This window comes from Acanthochromis polyacanthus, chromosome 11 (assembly GCF_021347895.1).
Source record: "Acanthochromis polyacanthus isolate Apoly-LR-REF ecotype Palm Island chromosome 11, KAUST_Apoly_ChrSc, whole genome shotgun sequence".
Taxonomy (NCBI): domain Eukaryota; kingdom Metazoa; phylum Chordata; class Actinopteri; family Pomacentridae; genus Acanthochromis; species Acanthochromis polyacanthus.
In genome coordinates, this window is record NC_067123.1 from 9,686,549 (window position 1) to 9,712,753 (window position 26,205).

The following is a 26,205-nucleotide window of genomic DNA, read 5'->3' on the forward strand; positions in this document are numbered from 1 at the left end:
GGAGACAGAAAAAGAGGTGGGAGGAGAGATGGAGGAAAAAGAGTTAGTGAAAGAAAGTCCTCTAACTAGATGGCCAAAAAGATATCCACATTCCTATCTTTCTTAACATTTAAATGAGTGGCAGAAGGAATTACATGCAAAAAAAAAAGGCTCAAATTTTAGGTCTGCTGCTTTCTTATTGGCCGGGGTGCATAAAGTAGGCAGGGAGGCGATACAGAGAAATTTCACCACCTGGCGTCTCTAACCGAGAGAGGAGAGAGAAGGTGGAGCAACACATGATGGTTGTTGAAAATTGGACAGGACAAAAGGTCAGTGCTCCCTCTAGAGGTTGAAAGAAAGGAGTGCAGTGCCAGTGGTCAGCCAGGGCCCTGGGGTCCTGCTGGACTGAGGAGCAAAGCACTTCTCCAGGACACAGTGGGAGCCCAGGTGGTTTGTTCCATAACATCCACAGTCTGCAGGTAGTTTACACGGAGCCTCAAGAAATAAGTGTAGCCTGGTCATTTTCAATCTACACAGTGTTTTAAAATGTGCAATAAGTATAATTTATATTTTTTCAATATACGTCTTGCAAGTTTTTTTTAATAATAAATGAAAAACACTTCATGTACAGTATTAAAACCTTTACTCGGACATGATACAACAAACAGAAACAAGATTCAGAATTAATGACTGAAAAAATTATTCATTTTTTTCTTCTTTCAATCCCCAAAGCACACAATACTCAATCGGCTCCACATGTACGATGGAGTAGGATACAAACAGGACAAAGAACAGACACAAGAGAAAGAGAGAAAAATTAAAAGTACGAGTGACAGAGTCCATTCTGATTTTACAGTTCTTGTATTTGTTTAATACTTTGTAATAAACAAAAGATGAATAGCATAGTTGGAGAAGAGGGAGACAAGAAACAAGACAAAGAAACTGTGTGAAAGTTTTTAAAGTGAAGAGTAAACAATTAAGGAAGATTCTAGATCTACTGGAAAATAGGTTTTTCTGTTTTTCTTCTCGGTCAATAACTGAACACCTGATCCGAGTTCTTCAAGTCCCTGCCCTTCTTTTCTCCTCCAGTTATCTCTCTGACCAACCCTTCACAAATTCTCCAACCTTCAACACCAGAACCACCTTCTCCTTAAGAAGAGCAAACATGTTCAGTTGACGCCTCCATTCGAGTCCATTCAGTGTAACCAGGTCTTAGTGGGAGCTGTCTCCTAACCTGTGGTTTCTAGTGGCCTTTGCACTGCGCCACTCCAGCCACATTAGGACTCTAACACAGTTCACACCCGGTCACAAAAAGTACCCAACCAAATCCAACTGAAGAAGAGCAGGTTCAGGACTAGGCCAGGCAAGCCCTGTCAAATCATTCCTTATTATCATGTCACTCATTCACCTGCACCTTAGAAACCAAAGCAGATGTCATCAGGCTGTGGGACCCTATAAAAAGCACCAATGCACAGCTTGAGCACCCAGAGGGGTCCACACACTGGTCTGCTTCTCTCTCCCGTGACCAGTCCTGCCCTCTCCACGCGAGCTGTCATTCCATTCCTATTAGGGCCCCTCTTTAGTATGCATTACACAGGCCAAGGTTAGTGCACACTCTTAAGTGTGCTGCACAATAATCACAACATACATGACAGACGAGCACTGGGGACTGAGTGGCCCTGCATTTAAAACGGCCGCAAACAGCTTGGCAGTGATAAATAAACCAGTGAGGGTGGTGTTTTCAAGGCTGCATAGCACACACTGCGCCTCATTGATCACAACAGGATGGGCCTTGGCTCCAGGAGGCCTGTTAAAACGCCGCCCTGATGTCTAATCTATACATGATGATCAATTCTTCAGTCATGGCCTGCGATCCAAAAAGCATATTCAATCAATGTCTTTATTTTCAAAAAAGCCAGTAATTTCAAAATGTAACAAAGAGGGCGCCAACAATACTGCTACACAGTCAAAAGGTCACAGCATGCGTCTGCCTTGAGTGCACACGATTGCAACGACAAAAGTTTGTGGGCGGTGCGATTCCGCGGTCTCCCATGGTGACCACACATCGTCGCAGCTCTGCCGTCAAGTAAAGTAAGCAAAGAGGGACACACGGCACTGAATCCCTTCTCTACAGCTCTTCAACACTTGCCTCATAGTAAGCTTCACATCCTTTTCAAACAGTCCAAGAATCATAGGTTCATTTTACAAGTCCATTCCAATGCAAAGCCCAGTCATTTTCAGCCCACTTGGCTGAGTGAATACGCTATGTTAGGTTTAAAGTAAAGCAGTGGAAACGGGGCAAAGTAACGGGAAGAAGGAGGCTGGGTTGTATTACTAATAAAGCATCAGCTCAACAAGCCAGTTAATCGCCCCTCTAGCCTGGCTCCTTCTCTTGCACCCTTTCATTCTTTTGCTCAACCCATGTATTTAACAGCGCTCAGCAAGTCACAGCCAAAGCTTCAGTATCTGCCAGTCAAACGGTGCAGCTGCAGACTGATTCCATATACATGTGCACAAAAACAGACACATATACCCAACAACAAGTGCTAAAAACTGAAATAACCAACCAGCTTTTGCTAAACAGTCAGTCTTATGAGCAAAGCCTGAAGTGGCGTAGCACAGAAAACCTGCGCTGATGTATCGCTTTTTCACTGTATCCGTTCATCATCATCTAAATGCTAAGCTCATAGCAAAACGCAGAGAAATACAGAAATGGCATGAACTTAAATACACTGCCGTTATATGTAGAGATGGGAATGCTAAATGATTTCACTGCCAATTAATATGAACTTATGTAATAGTCTGGGCTAAATTTACAAATGCCAGAAACACAATGCATATATTGCATGACAACCGTTGAACCATATTACCACAATATGAATGGTATCTGCTCAGTCAGTTGTGCGACTAGTATTTAATGTCAACTAGTGATCCCTCCAGCACATGACTGACTGTGTAATTATTCCCATCCCCAGTTATAAAAATGGTGCAGTAGCAGCAGGCTTAAACATTCAACAGAGGAAGCTACAAAAATTTAAATCCTGCAGAGAAAGTTTCTCAAGTTATCAACCAACCAGAGATTATTCACACAAGCACACATCCTAAAATCGGCTTTTTCCCGAGGGACTAACGGACAAAAAGCTCATTTTGGGTTGCACTCGCGAACCTACTTTCACAGCCCAACTGTTTTCGGACATCTGGATTGTAATCCAGATCATAGACCAGGAAGCCCAGAGGCTGCAGAACCACTCTCACTCAAGCTCCAAGACTCTATTTTCTTATGTGCAGCAAAAGCAAGCCATTCAAGCACTGAGACTGCACTACTGCAAATACAGTGCAAGAATTCTGGCAGATGTCGGTGCTTCTCATCTAAACCATAAGCTTGCAACCATCAACCGTTTCCAACAAAATGAGTCAGCAATGGTGCACAAGAGGCTGGCTTTTCTCTCTAACAAGGAGATTAATGGACATCTGGAGACTACTTTTGTTGAGCTGACCGTACGAATGCGAAGGCGGAGAAAAATTCAAACACCAAGCTCTGAGGTTAGACCAACTTACTTACAAGTTAAACAAAGCACCTGTCTTACAGGTCAACCGCCTGCCTCTATGACCACATCACATGAGGGAGGCCAAGGATCCTCTTTGAGAAGAGATATTTGGACTATCTGTAGGGCAGGAAGCTCATTGCTTATTCTGGTCAAAGGAGCTGACAGACTCCAAAATCCAACAGCTACTTTCATTGCTTCCACCAGCTTAACTGCTTTCTAAATTACTAAAGACTGGCTGTGTCTGGTAGAGTGCCACAGCCAAAACATACAAGCACTTAACTGGTATTGATTTTCCATAGCTGGGAGTCTGCAGTAAAGGCAGAGGTCACAAAATAATGAGGGGAGAAAGGCTGTCTGATTTGTCTGTGTACTTGCATACTGTGTTTGCATTGATGTAAATGTGCAAATCTTAAACTAAAAGACCATATTAGTTATTTAGCACCTGGTAGAGGACAGCTGTACCTCCTCCCTGTAGAATGATACTGCAAAATATGTTTCTGATTTCTATTAAATGTGGTGTCTAACAAGAAGGCTAAGTATACCTCAGAATGTCAACACTCTTTTAAATACTTCACTAACAAAAATGGTAGTAAAACTTTAGGTGTACCCCAGTATTGTTCAACTTTGAGCACGTGTAGACGGTAAAATTCATAGTTTGCTTTGTGTCTCCTGATCATGTGGTAGCTGCATTTGACTTTTCACTGCAATGCTTAAGATTCAGTTACTCAGAAATTTCAATCACAGTAAATGTCAAGTGCCATTGTCAACAAAATCCAGCCAATCAATTACCAAGAACAACAGGAAACATTGGCAGAAGTTGGTGCAAAAGCAGCAATGAGGTGTGGTTTGGCCCTGGGCTCAAAAACAGTTTCATGGTGATGTCATTACACGGGAGGCAAGTCCAATGTTGGTTCAACAGCAAAAAATAAAGGTTTAATATTTGTTTGTTGGAGCCACATATTTCGCTTTCTCAAGTGTGAACAGGCCTTTGTTTCTGCATGACTCCTGTGTTTTTTTGTATTATTTACATCTACTGTACAAAAGTCGCAAGCACTGAGTCAATACAGACTGAATAAAGTTTCCAAAGCTGCAGGTAGTAGGTGTAGGATTTCCATTATGTGGCACTAATTCATTGCATTATTGCATTCCAGCAACTTGACACACAGTTGCTTGGAACATGGGTGAACTGCTCAACAATCTACTCCACAATCAACAATCCGTCAATGAGCGGTAAAAATACTGCAAATAGGCCAAATTTGAAGCTGGCTGACTACCATGTGAAATGCTGCAGGTTTTGCCACTAGCAGACTGTTTCATGTGGTCTCACTTCTGTTGCTTTTATTCGTGTTGCACATAAATTTCGCATTCAGACTGAGTACAGCAGAGCAATGGCTCTTCAACTTCTCCAGTATACTGTGCAAGGACACTTCAATAGCTACTGGGTAGAGGAGTCAGACGTCACTTATGTACTTAAGTCTCCCTGAACAATAGGCTGCACAACGCAGATACAGGCTGTCCAATTGTATGCAGGATTGTTTGGAGAGCACAAAAAATTATTTTGCTCTTTCATGGCCAATAGAAAGTTAATAAAAAGAAGATTTCTGGACTAAACAGCAACCATCAACAATAAGAGACTTTCAGCTGTGCTGGATGTTTGGCCAAACTAATAAAATTATTGCCAGCTAAGCTGGTTATCATCTGTACAGGAAGTGACCAATTATTTTAGCATGTTCTATCACAAATCATCACATCTGATTGGACAATGATGCAATAATGAGAAAACCCTACACATAGTACCTTCAAGTTCATCTTAGGTGTCTGAGAACAGATGGTCATTTCTAGGAAACAGGAACATTTACACAGTTACAACTCACAAAAGTGCATAAATGACCACCAGAAAAGGGAGGATTTGGGGAAATAGGAGATAAGAGTGAAACAAATACTTTTTTTTTTTGCATGAAGCTTTACTTCCTGTGAGCCTCAAGCTGTTTAAAATGCCAACCATCTGCCAAAGTAGAGAAAAGGACAAAATCAAAACTTAAAAAAAAAAAAAAAATTCAAGTCATTCTTCTTGTCTTACAAAGCCCGCTGTGCGCATCAGGGTGGGAGGGACTAAGCTTGTCTGTTCAACAAAGTGCTCCCAGCCCCCTTTTCCTGGATTTCAATGCCTTGGAAAAAGCTCTCATTTCATGAGTACAGTACTTCAAAATAGAAACTCAAACAAGTTTCAGCATGAATATTCAAAAAGCATAAAACATTTCATGTTTATGACATTGAATGAACTCATTGGGAGGGTGTTTGCCTGTCCGTTATAGGACACCTCCTGACAATAAAAAGTGAATTTCTTTGATGGTGGACAGTTGATTGAAATGCTATGCACCTGATTTCAAGCTAAAATCATACATGAATAACTAACCGGCTAGTGATGGATATAAGATACAGAGGTGCAGCTAGCAGTAACTGTAAGTAACCCAAGTACAAACAGGGGAAATATAGCAGTTACGCAGAAGCAAAAACCCACTGCGAGATGAAGATGTGAAAACTGAAGGCTAACTTAAAATTAAGACATTTACTGTATATGTGTGATAAAAGGGGATATATTCTTCGAGTCATAACCCCTGTGGTGAAAAACCAAGTATGGGAAAAGATGATGAAGATGTACATTTTTGTGTGTGTGTGTGTGTGTGCGCTAGCATATTGTTCATGCCAAGTCATAATATATGTGTATTAGTTGCGTTGTCTGTCAATCCATGTATGCAATTTAAAGAATCTGCATGTGTGTGTGAAGATGACTAACCACAATGCTGGGAAATATGTTTTTGTGTGTGTGTCTAAGTGAGATAGCTGGTATATAAAACCAGCAGGTGCTGCAGTTAACTGAGGCCCAACAAGAGCCAGTGACCAACACTGGGGGTGGTGTTGGTAATCCTGGTGAGCACCGGATCCTGACTGGATCGAACCTGGCTCCTCTAGGTGAGCTGGTGTGGCGCCTCTAGCATCTCCATCAGAAAGGTGTCAATGGGCGTGTCACCAATCAGTTTAAAGAAGAACAGGTGCTCCAGGCACTTCAGGCCAATGGAGCGCAGTGCTGGGAGCCTGAGGAGGAGCTTTGCAAACCTGGATGACGGAGGGAAGCATAAGAAGGAGAACAGTGTGAGAAATGACCCAAAACTTTCTGCTCAAACAATCATGTGAAATGAAATACAGAAAATTCATATGAAATTCATATTTATTCACATTACTGGCAGAGAGTATTGTGGAAATGTAAAAGTAATCGCAGTAGACAATCACGTGGGTTGGGACACATTACAAAATGCATTCCTAAGCATACCACATGACAGTAGACAACTCACAGAAGTTACACACGTGGACAAAATTGTTGGTACCCCTCAGTTAAAGAAGGAAAAACCCACAATTCTCACTGAAATCACTTGAAACTCACAAAAGTAACAATAAATAAAAATTTATTGAACATTAAATAATCAAAAACAGCCATTACTTTTGAATTGTTGATTAACATAATTATTTAAAAAAACAAACTAATGAAACAGGCCTGGACAAAAATGATGGTACCTCTATAAAAGATTGAAAACTATTTGACCAGAGTGACATGATTAACTCAGGTGTGTCATTTAATTGACATCACAGGTGTTTCCAAACTCATAATCAGTCAGTCTGCCTATTTAAAGGGAGACAAGTAGTCACCCTGCTGTTTGGTGAAAAGGTGTGTACCACACTGAACATGGACAACAGAAAGCGAAGGAGAGAATTGTCCCAGGACATCCGAAAAAAATTATAGACAAACATCTTAAAGGTAAAGGCTATAAGACCATCTCTAAACAGCTTGAAGTTCCTGTGACAACAGTGGCTCATATTATTCAGAAGTTCAAGACCCACGGGACAGTAGCCAACCTCCCTGGACGTGGCCGCAAGAGGAAAATTGATGACAAATTGAAGAGACGGATCGTTGGAATTGTATCCAAAGAGGCCAGAGCAACCTCCAAAGAAATTAAAGGTGAACTCCAAGGCCAAGGTACATCAGTGTCAGATCGCACCATTCGTCGTTGTTTGAGCCAAAGTGGACTTCATGGGAGACGACCAAGGAGGACACCACTGCTGAAAAAAACTCATAAAAAAGCCAGACTGGAATTTGCAAAAATGCATGTTGACAAGCCACAAAGCTTCTGGGAGAATGTCCTTTGGACAGATGAGACCAAACTGGAGCTTTTTGGTAAGGCACATCAACTCTATGTTCATAGACTCAAAAACCAGCATACGAAGAAAAGAACACTGTCCCTACGGTGAAACATGGAGGAGGCTCAGTAATGTTTTGGGGCTGCTTTGCTGCATCTGGCACAGGGTGTCTTGAAAGTGTGCAAGGTACGATGAAATCTGAAGACTATCAAGGCATTCTGGAGAGAAATGTGCTGCCTAGTGTCAGAAAGCTTGGTCTCAGTCGCAGGTCATGGGTCTTCCAACAGGACAACCATCCAAAACACACAGCCAAAAACACCCAAGAATGGCTGAGAGAAAAGCGTTGGACTATTCTAAAGTGGCCTTCTATGAGCCCAGATCTGAATCCCATTGAACATATGTGGAAGGAGCTGAAACATGCCATTTGGAGAAGACACCCATCAAACCTGAGACAACTGGAGCTGTTTGCTCATGAGGAGTGGGCCAAAATACCTGTTGACAGCTGCAGAACACTCATTGACAAATACAGAAATCGTTTAATTGCAGTGATTGCCTCAAAAGGTTGTGCAACAAAATATTAAGTTATGGGTACCATCATTTTTGTCCAGCCCTATTTCATTAGTTTGTTTTTTTAAATAATTATGTTAATCAACAATTCAAGTGATGGCTGATTTTGATTATTTAATTTTCAATAAATTTTTATTTATTGTTACTTTTGTGAGTTTCAAGTGATTTCAGTGAGAATTGTGGGTTTTTCCTTCTTTAACTGAGGGGTACCAACAATTTTGTCCACGTGTGTATCTCCCATTTTAGTCTGCATTTTTTCTTACCATGATACACATAGTTTTAATGTGTAAGTCACCAGCTTTGTTTCATAAAATACAAGCACTAGCACAGCAACCATTTATACTTTCTGTAGTTAGAAAATTCTACAAGTGTGCAGCAGCAGCAGTTATGACCTACAACAGTATCTCAAAAACAAGTACACTGTATTAAGAGAATATTGTCCAGTGTGTTGAGTGACCATTAAATTACAGTTCACAAAGGCAGATCAAGGCTCTTGGCAGAATCTACTGCATCAGCTGTTCTGTGCTGCAGTAACTGTTAAAACTGCTGAGCTGACTTTTATGAAACTGTGTGGACATGTTTCAGCAGCAGTGCCACCTGTCACAACCGACTCCTCCCCTCGTGTCTGTGTGTTAAAGGCCTACCTGCCCTGCTGGTCGGGGTATTTCTGTTTGCAGTAAGACTCAAGAGATGCGTACACCCGCTCTCTCAGGAGCTCCACCTCACTGGGGTTGGACAAACCCTTGGCATCTTCAGGAGAAAACAGAACATTTACAGTATCGCCACGTAAGAATGAAATAGATTTCAACATTATTCCCGTTTCAAATTTCAAATCATTTTTCCAAATACTCATTCGTCCCTTTTATTTCGGTGCTCCTGATATTTAAAGATATTCAACATTCTGCCTGCCTGCCTACCTGGGTTGAATAGAATGATTGCTCGAAGGCAGCCCAGCTCCGTCTTGTCCATCTGCATGTCTCTCATCTTGCTTACGAGCTCTGTCAAAACCCTAAATAAAGGAGAGGAGATACGCAGAGAAAAGTTCCATTTTGAAAACGCAATAATGCCAGATTATGGAAGACAGAAGAAGCACGGGAAGAAAATAGAGGCGGGAATAGAGCGGGAAAACAATAAAAATGAGAAAGAGGGGAAGGAAGAAGAATAAGAACAACAGAGACCAGACTCCATAATCGCACATTTCTTTTTATGGTTACTGCTGAATATGATTTTATGCCCCAAATAATTATGACGTGGCTGAACTGCTCATTCTGCTGGGAAAAAAACAAACAAAAAAAATGTGAAAACTGGCCAGAGTAGCAAACTGTTGGTTCCTGCTGTGGCTGATTCTGCTTTTCTTTTTTTTTCTCAACACTAAATAATTCAATATTTGCTTGTCTTTGTTTGATTTACAATTAGTCATGTCATTAAATGTGTAAAAGACATGAAAATGGCTGCCAAATGTAGAGGTCTGTCTGGAGAAGAAAAAAGTGAGTCGTTTCTTGTTTTAGGCTTTAACTTTGTTCTCAGCAGATGATTCCGATGAAGTATGAGCATCGGTCAGGGTTCAGGTGGTAAATACATATTTTAATTTTACCAGCACTAACACAATTATGCTATTATATTTGTCACCCACAGAAAACAATAATGACACAAATTCTTTTTTAAGTTTATTGTCATATTTAATATAATTCAAGGACTCAGAAATGGCTCATTTCAATGTTGGTAACTAGTTTCATCAAAATGATCCTTTTAAAAAAAATGCCACTGTGTTCACACAAATTTCCAACAAGTTGGTTTGCTTAAAATGTAAAATGTTGATGCAAGAATGACAAGAGGGCCACAATAAGGGTGTATTTGTATAACTGGATGCTCTTCTTTGTACTTTAAGCAACCTCCACTTATCCGTCACATCATCTGAAACTACTGCAACGGGTGTTCACTTAAAAACAACGTAAGCAACCAACAAAAACAGAAACCAAACAATGCAATAACAGACTAAATACCAAAGATGTGTCTTACCAACTCACGATCATTTCGATGCATTTTATTCAAAGCTTTATTAGACGCGTTGCACAATAACACATAAAGCAGTTTGGTGTGAGCCATTTAGTGTGTCTGCAATAAGACTTGAGCGAAAGTAGAGATGAATACAAGCCAGGGAGAGGGGGGTGAAAGAAGTGATGACCACCAGGGACTGCTTATTTGCTACTCCATCATCCATGATCAGAAATCAACATCTGTTCTTAATTATGGGGATTTTAACAGACACCGCCCAAGTCCAAAGGAAAGCGCACTGCCAAATCAAGGTTTGGTTTATAAACACTAGCATAGTGGACAAATGTTTTATTCATATTTAGTTGAGAAAGTGGAGGAAAGTAGGAGTGATTTTGGTACACACCCACAGAGCATGTCGTTACTGTTATAAAATGGGTATTTCCCATCACAGAGGGAGTATTATTGCCGAGGGCCAACACCACCACCAAAAGGCTCAATGTTAAATTAGGGATCTTTGTCATACAGTGGCATCTTATCATTGGTGGCCTGGAAAGCTAGCTTCACAAAGCCTGTCCACACATAAGTCCCAACAAGCATTTCATTTGGTCAGAAAATTCACGAGATTCTGCAGGCGATTGGATGCAGTCAAAGCCACGAACAAAATATGGTTTCAAACCACACCCACAAAGTCCACAGACTGACCAGGCCAAACAATTCTCTGTGAACGTTGCTCCGTCTTATATGTTGTAGCGGGAACCTCGATGGCTGTTGCAAAGCTGCAGAAAAAGCCTAAAAGCATCAACCTTTTAGTTGTCGCCCTTGCGTTTTTTCCAGGTTGACTCAAAGAGGAGGGGTTTAAGAAAAGTGTTTGTGTAGTGGCGTAATTACCTGTCAAATATGGCCCCAACCTCGGCATTGTGCGCCCTGTGTATTCAATCACAATGTGTTATTACAATGTCATTACACAGTTACATTGCTATGACAGTATTATGTCTGAGCCTTTCAGCTGTACAGATCATCCATGCTTACATAGGCTTCAACATGTTTAAAATATCTAGTTTTATAATCTAATTTATGCTCCATTTAAAGCTCTTGCAAAAAAAAGAATCCGGGAATTTTTCATGTCGGGACTTTAGGTTTGCTTTATCGTGCATCTTCACCCAAACACTATCATTGTTACTACACTTTTACATACGGCTAGATGGACCTCTGATAAACATTTAATTAGATTTATAACATCATAAACTGTAATCTTTCATAAGGCAGCACTATATTTACATGTATTAAAATGAACAGAAAGGAGGTTATGATAAATCTTACAAGCCAAATGCATGACAGCAGGAAACCATTAGTGCACAAGAAAATGTTTAAGAGGAAAAAACAAAAACCCTAAACTTTAATAGATGTTCCTAGATAAATATTTATACATCATGAAAAGTAATTTCAGTAAATTTCACTGAACTGTGGCTATTGTGTGAGAAACAGAGGTTTGAAGTGCAAAGTACAACATTTAAGACAAGAAATTAACAACAAACAAAACACATGGTGTGTCTATTTTTCCTCTGTATGCCCGTTACAAGTTGTTATACCTCCTTTGGATATGTAAAAGTCAGCAACCTTCTCCAGTTTGTGAAGTATTTCCTGACAATATGCATTCTTATTTTTGTCAGTTTATGTTTGCCAGAAATAGTTGTATTGTTTTGCTTTGTTCAGTTGCTTTGTTAAAGCTTGTTGCGTTTTGCACTTCATGGCCTACAGTAAGAAGTCAAATAAATGGCAGTCTGATACTTTAATATCCTTACATTACATTCATTATCCTCCATATAAAATAAGGTTCAGTAGCTTCAAACAGATGCTGAGGCCAAGCTGAAACAGAAGCCTGCTGCTAGAAGAGAGCGATGCTACGAGAAGATTATCAGAGGAAGATCATTGAACCATTTGCCATGAGCCCAGTTAGCTTGTTTTAACCCTGACTTGATTGGTAGGCAAAATTAGCCCTTTATAACAATGCAATTACTGTGTAATTAACAGTGAATTAACACGTTGTGATGATGTAGGCGTTTTATATAAAACTCACTGATAACTGTAGTATGTTTTTTGATCAAGGCAAGTGATGCTGAAATGTAAAACACCCAAAGCAGTTGAAATATTTCAAAACCTGCCGGTGGAGTTTGTCCCTGAACAAAGAAATAACATCCCATTATGACATAAACCAACATTTATTACAATCCAAGTATCACATTTAAATAGAATATCAAAATAAGGAGGAAAAAACTTAACTTGTAACAAAAAGCAACCAAACAAAACTCTTTATTGGTCTCTAGCAACATATGAAAAAGTGTAGTCTGAGGTAATAACTGATGGTTGATGCATTACTGCTGAAGGCTAGAGAGGCCATGACTGTATGCTTTTATGTTATATGAAAACTGATTATTTAATAGATATTTTAAGGCTGTTTTACAAATAGTTATATATGATTCTAGCCAAGCCGTGCTAGACCCAGGTCTGAAGACACAAGGGTCTAGGAACTCTCGACAGGGAAGGAGGCGGGCTAAAAGGTTGTCTTTCAAATTGCTCTGCACCAATTGGGTAGGTATACAACCAATCAGCGCAACGAATAGGCTGACGGAGTTCCTAGAGCGCCGGAAATCAGAGGATGCAGGAGTTCGGTGAAGCCTTATTTATACAGTCAATGGGTGAAGCTCAAGTATATTACAGACATGTTAACAGAAAGATTATTCAGAGTCGGTGCTAATGGAGCTCAACGACTGTTGTCGTTTTTGCTGGCAGAGAATTAAATTCGTTGCCATGGGTTGTCTAGCACGGCTAGGCTAGTTGTTTCCGGTTGTTTCTGTCAGAATCGCCGCGCCTCTGTCGTCACTTAGTTACGCCCGCCTTCTGACTCTACACTTCATGGTGATTCGTCGGCCAGTTTTAGAAGCATCCAACCTCGAGGCTTACCGAGGGTAACTAGACCCACCCTGGCAGAGAATTAAATTCGTTGCCGTGGGTTGTCTAGCGCGGCTAGGCTAATATAATTCTGCACTGACAGTGTACCTGTGGTCACCAATCATATAGTGGTCTATAATAACATTTCTCTACAATTATTCATTGTGCCTTTGACAGATATAAAAAACTGGGAGTTATTGGCTCAATATAACAACTGCAGATGACTGCCCACAATTGGCATGCCTAGATGTAACAATTAATGAAACTGCAATTATTTTTCAATACAAAAATGAAGGTTCTTAGGTCAAGACGAGATAACGAAACAAGAATGAAAAACATACCATGGCCTCTACAACATTCTGCACAATAATGGGATGTAAATTTATAGATAAACACATTTAATTTAATTCATTACATTTATTTCTAATTCAAGTATTTTAAATGGACATTCTTATTAGATACCCACATGCTTGTATTGTACATTTGTCAGCCATTACCACATTATCAATTGCTCCTATGGGTGCGCATGCATCTCTATGGGTAAGCATTAGCCACCAGCCTCCCTGGCATGCACCGTCATCCTACAGGCAGCACTAAGAAAGCAAAGTCTCTTAGCCAATCACAGCCAATGCAGAACACAGCAGCTGCAGTCAACCGAAGGCGAAGACACTGTATACTGAATTCAGGTAATAAAAACACCGCGAGTGTGAAACCATGAAAGAGAATAAAATTCATGTGGATGAATGAAAGCAACAAGTGTTCTCACGTTCTTCATTGAGCGTTCAGGACTGACGTGAATTTACCAGGAAAATTCAGAAGGGGATCGTTGATTTTATTTGGCTTTTCAGGGTCAGTTTATTTCACAGCTTGTGATCCCCATACTGTGTAAATGTGGATCCTATACAGTTTGTATTTCAAAACGAAGCAAAACGTCACTAAAAAAAGCCCTTCAAGAACAGGATGCTAAACCCTCGAGTGAACACAATGTTTTATCGCTGCACATCCTCTCCAACTGGATCACCCACTCAAACTCTTGAAGGGTGGAAAATCACGTGTCGAATGCCTGTCAGTGTTGTACTGTTTGTGTGGGCATCTATCTGAGTATTACCTGTCAAAGATCGCTCCAACACCTGCACTGTGGGCACTATTCCTGTGGACATGCAGACCCGTGGCCAGTAAAATCCCGTCCTTCACCGAGATGGAGCGATGGGAGAACGATGCAATCAGGAGCTCATTCCAGCCTGTTGAAAAGTAAGAACCTCAGCACCTTTAACGAATCAAAATGTCAACATATTATACACATATGCTGTGTTTATTTCAGGTTTACTGATGTTATTGGTCTATTGTAACTAATTAAAGATCTTTCAGTAAACACCTACTGTCTACATTTGATAACATTTTACCACTATTGGGATGTATTATTAAGATGTATCACCTATGGCTAAAGTGAAAAACATAAAAACATGAACTACATTTATCGATCAAACATTCTTTAACATTTCAAATATCACAACACAAGACTTTTAAAAAGAAACAGTCAAGAAAAATATAGATGTTTAAAATTGTAGATCATAATATTTAGTTCTATCTGAAAGATGAGCGATTTACACTCGAGTTCCAGATGAAAAATGGAAGGTAACAACATACAGTGGGTTACCCCTGTACAAGATAAAACTGGACAGTTAAATGGCCTTGCAAAAAATTATGTTAATAATCAGTTTAACTTTACGAATATGTTAGACAGAAATGTATTTAAAGCTACAGTTTTGGTGGTGTAAATGGTTTTATTATATTAACTGTTTAATGTCTCACAGTGTCTCCTCTGTCCACGCTTCTTCACATACATTACAGAGACCAAATGTTGTTTTCCAAATTGTATGATGCAATGAGAGGCAAATATGACACAAATGTAGAAAACATTAAAAGTTTAGACTGTGTCAGGACTGAACATTCTAATTTGGCATTGACAGACCATATTCCCAAGGTACGACCCTTTATTTTAATGCTGTGCAAGTTTATACTGTGAGGTCACTGTCAAGAAGGAACACACAACATTACACAATGTTTGCATTAAAACTATTTTTGTCTGCATTAAATAACGGCTAGGATTGTATTCTTGCATTAGCTGACAACATTTACATGGCACAAAGAGGGTGCAAGATCAAAACATGAAACAGAGTACAGTATGTAACCATCATTAAGAATTGGAAGTAAAAACCTATCGGCAGAATCACAAGTGATTCATTGAACCTTCTCACGTCAGACCGACTCACCTGCACGCAGCAGGATGACCTGGTCGTCCAGTGGCAGCTCAGAGAAGTGAGGGATCCTCTTGGCCCACTCCACCAGGGTGAATAGCTGCTTGTCTGCTGCCTGACAGATGTTGGTGACAGGATCGTTGGGCTGAAATGAGCAGATTGGGGGTTGTTAATTCGTCACTACTTCATCATATTACTCATACCTGCTGCCTCAACAAGTACAATTATGTATTTGTTGCCATAATGTATGGCATTGTGTATTCAAATTAAAATCATCTGCAAATTCACTGGGTAATACTTTAAGTATAGCACCTCTAAAGAACACAGCTTGAGGTTAGCTTTCTACCACACAGACTACTCACAGAGCTGCCTCCTGAACTTCCATCTGCATGAAGCTCTGTCTTTTGCTCTACAGCCATCTCCGCTTCCAAAATCTTCTCTACTGGCATCTCCTCGTTCACTGCACTCGTCGACTCCACCTCACCTTCTCGATCCTTGTTCCTCTGCCGCTCCTCTTGGACAGCTGCAGGACGAGGGATTAGAGAGTGAAGAGTTGAACACGGGGGAAAACAACAAAGGACAAGAAAGAGGAGGAAGGGGAAAAAGACAAAGAAAAGCAGAGAGCAAAAAATAACATGGGTATTAGAATGGGTGAATGGATGCCAATGTAAAAGTACAGAGAATCAGATAAAGTGCAAAAGCAAAGGAATGTATAAGGAAACAAAAGGTGGACAGGTAAAGGTGGAGAACAGCAGGATGAATAGGAAAGATGTGCTAACAAACAATAGATTAGACAAAATGAAAGAAAATTAACAGTGAATATGTGGACAGTGAAGACGAGAATGAAAGATTGGTGCAGAAAGCGGTGGATACAAAAAGAAAAAGGCAAGACTGGGATTAAAAATAATGGAAAAAATGATAAATAAAATATGTGGGACAGAAAAGAGACACGTGTGCAGTGCATGATAAAAAAAGTGGCTAGTGTTGCCTTTCATACTTCTTTCAGACAGAAATACAAAGCATCAATTATCATCATTCATAACTAACATTTTTAAAAGTATATTCAAAAAGAAATTTCAATCAAATGTAATGCTGCTTTTGTTAAAGTGGATTTTTTCAAGAAAAATTTTCAAGAAAAAGATTTCAATTTCATTTTGTCAAGAAAACAAGAGTAGTTTGCCTTAACAAGGGGTCTCATGATTTCCAAGAACTTAAGTGACTGCAGAAGGCAATTAAGTAAAGGCAACGAATACAACTCCATGCAATCATGCTGCATTGTAACTTTTCTTGAGGTTAATAAGAAGCTGTCATGTGACCAAATCTAAAGAGAGCATTGCATGCACTCTATATACGCTGTGTAGGAATTCTATTACACAGTAACCCTTTATGACAAACCAAAAGTGGACAAATTAAACAAAAAAGTAATGAAAATAATATTTTGTGGCAAATTATGTGCAATCCAAAGTTCCAACAGTCTGTATCACTACCAACAGACATCAGCAGACGCAGCATGAGGTTCTGTGAGAGGCGTGAACATCCCACTGCTGGGTCTCTCAAACTGGGCTGCTTTATGTAAATGTCAACAGTCTGATCAGATTTACTCCTTTAAAGAAATTCTGGTCTTTACCTGAATGACAACAAACAGAATCAGAGGAGGCACAGCTATGTGAGTGATATAATTAGTTAATGTAAATATAATTCAAATGTCAAACTTTTTTTGGTTTGGGCCTTGACAACCAGCACGTAGAAATTGTCGATATGAAGCCTCTGTCAATTTTTTTTATGATAACTGAAGGTGCATGAAGTTATCATACTTAATATCAAGCTGCGTGAGTTTTGAAAGAAAGTCGTTTCTATTCTGCTTCATATCACCAGTGCCCAACATTGGTCACTGCCTGTAACTGACTGCATGAGGAAAAAGTGTGTCAGTCGCCACTAACTTTGCAACGTGGTTTTGTAAAAGAAAAGCTGACACTTTGGATGTCAAGATTGGCTTGAAAAGAAATTGGCAGTCAGAAATTCAATTACCAGATATTCTTTCTGCACTAAAGCATCAAAGAATTCCTGAAAATGGACATTTCTGCTTCTGAACAGACGTGGAGCCGCTCTGTGGTTGACTGTAGTAACTGTGGCAGCACCCAGATGGGAATAAACAATAAGTAACTTTTAAATGAAGTAGGGTGATGATTAAAAGGAGTGTGCATACTCAGTAAACTTTCCCTGCATCCATAAAGGTTAAATACACATGGGGAAGTAATTCAATGCTGGCACTGGTCCACCTCTGAGCACTGGCAAGACGTTATGGAAACACATTTGAAACTAGCTCCCTCTAATTGATAGCCAATGCCATATCTCTCTGCTTCTTGTGCACTCATACAGACACAGACACACCCCTCCCTCCCTCTTCTCCTTACATCTGTCGTTCATCTTGGCCACTACAGAAGGAGGGAGGGGGAGAGAGAGAACGAGAGGAAACAAAAAGAGGAAGAGAGGGGGAAAGGGGTTAGTGTTTACAAGGCTTACCCACCCCCATCTCCCTCTCCATCACTCTTTACTCGTTCTTTCTCTCCTCTACTGTACAAATATTCTCAGACATGTAACACTGCTGCTTTGTACCATTCAGACAGGGATGACTTAAGGGCTCTATGAAGACATTCCAGGACATACACATGTAATATGTGGAATTTAACACGCAAGACTTTACAGGGGGTATCATATTTGTTCATGTAAAGGACCTTTGCGCTCCTGTTTTGCTGGCAGGCTGTGGAATAATTGGCGAAAAGTGACAGCGAGTCTGATCTCAGTGTCAAACCAATTTCCAGCCATTTTTACACAAAATTCAAAACCGTTCCTCTCTGCAGCGAAACCTGTGGCTTCTAAATGACATCTGGGCTTCTTAAAAACTACTTCCCAGGCAGCTGTGATTGGTGTTTCAAACTTTGTGTAAAAACATACTCTGTGAGTGGGTCGTAATTTTTCTGCATGCCTATCCAACTGCATTCTTTTAGACTTGTGCAGAGTGAAAAGTAAACAGAAACTCATTAAATCAGATCTAGTAAGATTGTCGTCATGACTTTTACTGAAGTACTGACTTTTACTGGGTGCTTATTCTGACACGAGCTCGACATGTTAAATTACTGCCAGATTAAGGGAAAGGGTTGCATGTCTGAAAGGGGCTTTGCTTAAGCTTTCTTGGTTAAAATGCACAAGAAAAATATCCCAAATTACTACTGTACTTGCATGCTGAGGCATTTAATACTATCTATACATAAGGTAGAATAAATCTTTTAAATAAATAGATGGAATTGAATAGTTTGGCTGAGGATTTACAGGTTGAACCTTTGCAGATTACGGCTAAGCTACTTGCAGTTGTCTTGAAAGTACCGTCCATCTTTAACCTAATACTCCATGACTGCTGAGATCATTATAATAATGCTGCCCGCACATCTTTTCTACTTAGTTAAAATTTAGTTATGACTAACCTATGGTAAACTTTACACTGTAACATACAACTGAATTCAGTCTCAGCCTAATAACATGGCATAAGAAAGCACAGTGCACAATACAGTTAGCTCTTACTTGGAGTGCTCAACTCTAAGAGACTTAGCAGCAGATTATCTCAGATGGACTGGCTTAAAATGGATCTAACATGATTTTCTGCGCTAAGACACTTGTACAGTGCAGGATACAGATCAGACTTCATTATTAATATAAAGCGCTCAAAGCATGACATGAATAAAACCAGCTATATGAGATCATTGGCACCGTCACTTATGATATACTACAGGATTCTCAAGTGTTTACCTAAAGCAATACCTGGAGTTTGACCTTTCACTTTAAACACGACAGAGATGTCTTTAATAGTGTAATTACAGTGGATACAATAAAGAAGTCTGGTATAGATCAACAGCAAACACTGCTTAAGGGCAGTGAGTACCTTTTAGGTACTAAAAATAGATGGTGTGCACTGGATTTTCAAAAGGGTGTGAAAGAGTCTTTGAAAAAGGAGACACTTGATGACCTGAACTGAAACTTTGAAATGCTGACTCTGAACGAAGCAGCTTCTGAGCTGGTAAACAATCAGTGTATTTGTAGGTGTAAAGGGAGGTGACGTTTTTGAAAGTAGCTTACAAATTAGGTGACACTTCCAAACCAAATGTAAAGTATTATGTGTGTGAAAATGTACCACTTCTTGCATTTAATCCTAAAATCGCTTGCATGAAAAGGAGTCACAGGAGGCTTAATTATTATAGGAGAACAGAAAGGGTTGAGGACAGGCTGTCTACAGGGACCGTTTTCTGCTTGCTCACCTTCTCTCTTCATGCCCATCGCCAGGCACTTCTGGTAGCGGCAGTACTGGCAGCGATTCCTCTGTCTCTTGTCCACCATACAGTCTTTATTGTCCCGACAGGTGTAGGTTAAGTCTTTGCGCACTGTTCGCTTGAAGAAACCTTTGCAGCCCTCACAGCTGTATACACCATAGTGCTTACCTGTAGGTGTGGGAAAGCAAAGAGCCAAAGAATTCAGAATTACAGCATCTACGGGACCAACTTTTTAAATTGTTTACAAATTCAAAGACAACACACAAGAAATAGCTCCAGTAAAGGTGTCTACTCACCAGAGGATCTATCACCACAGATGGAACAAAGCCGTTTCTGGGAAAGCATCGGCCCTGGGCTGTGAGATGACAACTGCTTCAAGCCCAGTGGAGGTTTCACGTCGTCGGAGCTGCTCACTGCATGGAGTCCTGACATGGAAACTGTCGAGTTGATCTGAAAAAAGGACAGAAGAGAAATTGAACACAAACGCTCTTGGTTAACTTCAACACCAAGAACATACAATAAACATAAGCTCGCTGTGAGGATCGGTCATTGACTCCTTTGCTTTTAGAGTTTTTCCGGTTCTTCAATGTCTCTAAACTCGTCCTATCCTCTTATATCCAGTTCAAACAAACCAAACCAAAAACAGAGTAGACAAAATTTTAAACAACTGATGCTTCGAGTGAACTGAGATGTAAATATCAGGACAAACACATCGGAGAAAGTTTTTGTTTGATCTTACTATGCTTTAATGTTCAGCATAGAAACAGGATTTTGAAGAAGTTAGATTAGCTGTCACTTTGGTTGTAGTAAGCAGTAGCAAAACTTTAAAATGGAATGTGTTTGTATCTTTAGAAATTGCTTCTCTAACATCTTTTGGCTGATCATTAAGCCTAATTTCTCCTATCCAGAGCATCTAAAAAATGTTTATTTCTTTTAATATCTCCATGTAAGAATGTTAATGGACATTTCTAGATGTCCAGGAGCTGGATATATTCTTCAACATTAAAATATATTTCATAAAAAATGAAAAAATATTCGGCTAAATTTGGCACAGTGACTGGGGCTCCAAACTGTACAAAAACATGGAAAATACAGCAAAATGCGACCTGTGTTGAACTACCTGGGGGCTGCTAATTGGGCCGTAACCCACTGACGGTGTGCCTGGTAGGCAGGGTGAGCCAAGTGAAGAGCTGATAACGGAAAAGGGAGAGCCGATGCTACTGATGGGGCTGTTGACTCCAGTGGTGGTGATGGGAGGCAGGGAGGTCATGGAAGCTGCAGCTGAGGGAACCAGCGGAGGCGAGCGTTGGCCCGATGGAGGGGACGACACAGACGAACTGTCTGGACTGCGAGAATCTGACAGAGACACCCAGAGGAATAGCATCAGAATAGCATGATGTAATAATAATATGGTGTAAAAAGGTAAGCTCACTAACAGATGGATTTTCAGAGTGATGACATAAGTGACAGAAGAAAACTAACTGGAATAATTAAGAGCTTATAAGAAGAGCAACGTGTGGAGTTGTTTTGTTCCTAAAACTGAATAAATCACTAAACTAATGTGTGGAAAATGTGTCTTATCTCAAGAATTACACCCCCAGTTAGCTTAGAGTGTAAAAGTACAGCAAACTGGTAAAAGCCTGGGTTTTATGAAGGCTGTGGGTGGTTTTACACTGAAACAACGGGAATAAACCCCTGTTGAAGAGCAGCTCACGGTATTTGTGTTTAAATCCCTTTATTTAATACTGCTAAAAGTTGTCAGATTGTCTATTGAAAACACATTACAGTGTCAGTATAGGACCTGGCAACAACTGATGAGAGGAAGGCTCAGTTTTTGCATAAATGTAACAATCTGTTGTACAAAATTGTGAAGTAAATTCTGATGAAGGAGAAAGGTTTTCATCTATGCTAATATTATCATAATAACCAGAATGAGTAAGTCTTAAATTGTGCAGCAATAAAGGAGTATAGGAAGCTGATATATGTATATGTGTATATATATATATATATATATATATATATATATACACACACCTACATACTTCTAACCTGTGCTGTCTGTTGACACACAATTTGTAACTAGCTGTGGAGCTACTTTTGTGCATAGTCTCATTTAGCATTTTCGTTGCTATGAGCTGCCGTGTCATATGTTAAAAACGCCTCAAAGCAGCTTAATTTCAAAATGCGGAAACGGTTCTTATCTCAGCTATCATGACACTGTGGCAACTTCTATTCTACCTCTCTGTTGAGCTCCAATCCTTGATGGTTTAAAAACATCCCTTGTACACCGTCAGCAGAGATGATACTAGTGATGTTTGAATGAAAGCATTTTATTTTTTCTGTTGCAATAGGTGGCATACTCAAACACAAACACACTAGTTAATTGACAAATCGAATACTGGCTGTAAAAATAACTGTATTCCATCACGAGAATCTACTTATCAGGCACATCCAGGACCATGGGATCTATTTCCAGTGGGGTCAATCACATGTTTCAGATTTGCACTAATTTAATGCATTGTAGAGAAAAACAAGACAAATGTCAACCTAGTAGATAAATACTAACAACTTAACAATGCAAAACTGTTCTTATTCTAACCTGTACTGAGGTAAAGGACAAAAACTTGCTAAACATTCTCAGTGCACAAAGGGATTTCTTGCTGCCATTAAAATTTGCTTTAGCACTGAATTTGTTGATAAACTAAACTATACTGGAAACTAAATTTAATTCCCGCTCAGCAGTTATTTCCTTGGTATTTATCATTGGTTTTCATCAAGCAGCTGAGGTGACAATTTCCTTACGTTGGAAGTGCATTTGTTCTATTTGACTGGCATGCACTTAAAAGAGGGAATTTTATTACATTTTTCTAGAAGCCATTTTTTGGTTCTGTAATCTGCATGTGGTATTTTTGGTCCTTTTTGGGTCAAACTTATTGAAACCTATAACAACAAGCTTTAATTTAATGCCAATAGATAAAAATTGTATTATACTTCCTCACCTTTCCTAAAATTTGACATTTTTTCTGCAGCTGGTTGTGCTGCATTCTCAGTTCTCTACACTGTGCATTTGATTGTCATCTGATCTATTTTTCTCCGAAACAAATCAGCCAGTCATGTGCTGTCACAAATCATCTATTGCAGGTCATGAGGAACACTGCTCACAAGACAAGTGCGTCTTCCTTAGCAGTGTGCGTCAGTGTCTGACATCAGTAAAGTTAAGTAAAGCACCAACACTGGCATGGTTTGTCATTATGTGCATGATGCAGGAACAGAGGTTCAAAGTGCTGATACTAAGAGGTTTTGGATAAAGGTTAATAAACACCAGGAACAAAGAGTCAACTATATGCCTTTTTTAGACCACAGTAGCAGCTTAGTAGCAACCATAATTAAGACAGAGACACTATTATAACGATACTGCATTCAATTTAAAATGGAGATTTTGCTCCTCTTTGTGTATATATATATATGTATTTTTAGAACATGTAGAATTTGGGTTTTTTATGGTGCATTACTTTCTTGCTAAAAAAAGACACTGTTGAGGCAAATGGGAAACACACATGCAAATAATAAAAATTATATTAAAACCCACTTTGGTTTGGAGGAATGGTGGGAGGAAAATGTGGACAACTGACCTCGACCGATTTATTTCAATGAGTATACGATCTGGAGGAATAATAACAACTGTGGCAGCTGTTACATGTGTTTAAAACAGCTTCAGTCTGTTGTTCAGCAAGTCTTGGACGGGTTTGTGTTCCAGCATAACTCATATCTCATTCAACCCTGCCATTTCAACAAATCTGTAGCTTTTACTATTCTCACATTAGCTTCCAGATGCAGTGTTTTCTAGGCAATCATATCGTGGCATTGCTGATTGATAAATCTGTGCCGATTTTGTTTTTTACTCACCTCTGCTGTCTCCCATGATGGTGGCTGGGGCACAGGGGCTGGCTGACACCTATAAGCCGACGTGCTTCGGTCTCTAACAGCCCGCTCTCAAACTCTAGACCGCGGACTGAGGCCCGGGCCGGAGTTGTTTAGGGAAACCAAAAACGGGTCTGAAATTCCAGCACAAGAAAGAGCACCGTGTAAGATAACGGTGAGGCACAGAGAGCCCGTTTAGTCATGAAAATGTAAAACACGAACAGCTGTCAGTCCTTTGCAATGTTGTAAGTTACCGGTTTGCTTGTCAGTCGAAATATTTGTGCATTTGATGCATTTTTTTTGACATTTTATGTAGCGTTACAGCAGGACGTTGCAAAGCAGCCAGCTGCTCAGCTGATGCCAGAATTGTCTTGTCCTGGTACAGTGCAGGAGGAAGACACGTTGTTACTTTACAAACAGCATACTAGTACCACACACTGACTGCGTTATTTTAGTTTAGCGTAATGAATAAAATGTCCTACGCCATTATTAGGTGGAAAGAGCCCAGACAGATGGCAGCAAACGACCGTTCCTGAGGCTAGCTAACGTTAGCCATCACATAGCTCGTAAACTAACCTAGCTAACTTAAAATGTCTGTCTACCGTGAAGCCAGGTGGATTGTACTCAGCGTTTAAATCAAACTATAATTACATATCTCAACACAACATTTAAAGCTAGCAATTCTGTAATGTCACCTTTCGTGGAAATCATGCTACATCTGGGTTAAGCTGGCAAAACAAGCTAAGCGCTACGGCTAACTACGCTTAGCCACCTAACTAAGCTAGCAAGCTAGTTAGCCCGACTGCATCAGAGGAGAGCTGGAGAACAAGAACAAACCAGTCTATCACTGCCTGTTCCGCTTCTATCTCCGGCTACTGTACGCGGACGAGCTACGCCATGCAAAGTGACATTTCGTGCAAGTAAATGTGAATTACTGACGGTTTAGCGGCACAGCTTCTTCGCATGAAAAGATGTGGCGACTAGGCCCCGTGTGTGTCTGTCTCTCCCCCCACTTTGCCTCGTAGTCAACCCTCCCTCCCCCTGCAAGGATGAAAACATGATGATGGTGGAGGATTTGGCTTAGCGCTCTCTTACAGTCGAACATTGGCCCCGCATCACCGCAGAAGCGCTGCAGCGTGTCTCCCGGAGGCAGGAGACGGGCTGTGTGGTCATGTTGTGCCTCACATGCCACTGGGAGAGGGAGACTCCAGTGCAAGAGGTCAGGAGGTCAAGACAAGTTCAGCTCAGTGTGTCAGTTGCTTTAAAGGTTATTGGCGGACACTGGTGGAGCTGCAGCACTGGAGAGCAAGTCTGTGCGATCAATCTGCTCGTCATTTGCATCCTGCTGCTTCAGACCATGCACATATTTATTGTTACTGCAGGATTGGCAGATATGTAGCTACAGTACAGATGGATGTCTGGAGGAAGCATGCAACGCAGGAGTGTCAAATTCGTTTTAGTTCAGGGGCCACATTCAGCCCAATTTGACCTCAAGCGGGCCAGAGTGGTGGAAATCATACCATAATAACCTATAAAAAATGACTAATTTACCTGTTACTTTAGTGCAAAACAGTACATTCTGAAAATGTTCACATTTGATGAAACGTATTTACAAAACATGAACAACCTGAAAAGTCTTAAGAAAAATATGTGCAATTTAAACAATATTATGCCTCAGTTTATCATTTGTGCATTACAACTTAGAGCTCACAGAGTATCTACAAAGGCACAACACATTCAGTCACAGGTATCTGGAACTGAACAATATAGTATTTTACTTTATGATCAAAACTTGTCAAGATCTAGAAATTATTTTAAATTTACATTCATTTCTACATATGGGTAGTAATCCTGACCACCTGAACTGACACATCATGCAAACTAAAGTGGGAACTATTACGGAGGAAGGTTAGTTGTCCTCCCCTGCCTTGTAAATGTATTAAGATTATATATAAAAAATACATAAAAAGTTGTGGCAGTGCATGAACAATAGTGTTCCACCTAAGAAAACTCCTTTGTATGCATTGTATTTGCTGACATTAAATTGCAGAATGATCAATGTCTTTAAATATTCCTACAGTAAATATTCATTTTCACAGGATTTTATTCTTCAGGATGAAAAAGTATCTGAAGCAGCATTTTACATTAAGTAGGTTTACACACTGTTTAATTTGCTCCTGAAATTTGCCATCTTTTTTACACTTTGCAAACTCATCCTGCAGGCTGGATTGGTCCCAGATGGGCTAGATTTGTCCCACGGGCCATATGTTTGACACCCTTGATGTAAGGAATCCCTCATAAATGCAAAGGTAAGAGCCTAATTTTTTCTTGGTGGTAACATCAAGCAAAGGCCACATATAGAAAAATACGATGGATCTGCAATTTAAGTGTCATGTTTGCTCATATTTACCTTCAATTCACTGTAAACATAGCTGCACAGTGCTTAGTCTCATATCCAGCTTAAATCAGCGT

General features: G+C 40.0%; 1 protein-coding gene across 5 annotated transcripts; it reads right to left on the reverse strand.

Annotated features, from left to right (window-relative positions):
• Window positions 1-605: 605 nt before the first annotated feature.
• Window positions 606-24,965, reverse strand: rxrba (retinoid x receptor, beta a). 5 transcript variants are annotated; one of them, XM_051956022.1, is made up of 12 exons: window positions 24,829-24,965; window positions 23,719-23,867; window positions 20,933-21,168; window positions 20,109-20,262; window positions 19,801-19,980; window positions 17,905-17,925; window positions 15,853-16,013; window positions 15,506-15,635; window positions 14,341-14,473; window positions 9,206-9,297; window positions 8,933-9,038; window positions 606-6,644 (listed from the first exon to the last, which is right to left on the reverse strand). In XM_051956022.1, exons 2-12 carry the CDS (start codon window positions 23,732-23,734, stop codon window positions 6,497-6,499), a joined length of 1,377 nt encoding a protein of 458 aa, XP_051811982.1. In that variant the 5' UTR covers window positions 23,735-23,867; window positions 24,829-24,965; the 3' UTR covers window positions 606-6,496. The 5 variants fall into 5 exon arrangements, with proteins under 5 accessions (XP_051811982.1, XP_051811980.1, XP_051811981.1 ...); XM_051956020.1 differs by lacking the exon at window positions 24,829-24,965 and adding an exon at window positions 24,673-24,812; XM_051956021.1 differs by lacking the exon at window positions 24,829-24,965 and adding an exon at window positions 24,571-24,775.
• Between the last annotated feature and the right edge of the window lie 1,240 nt (window positions 24,966-26,205).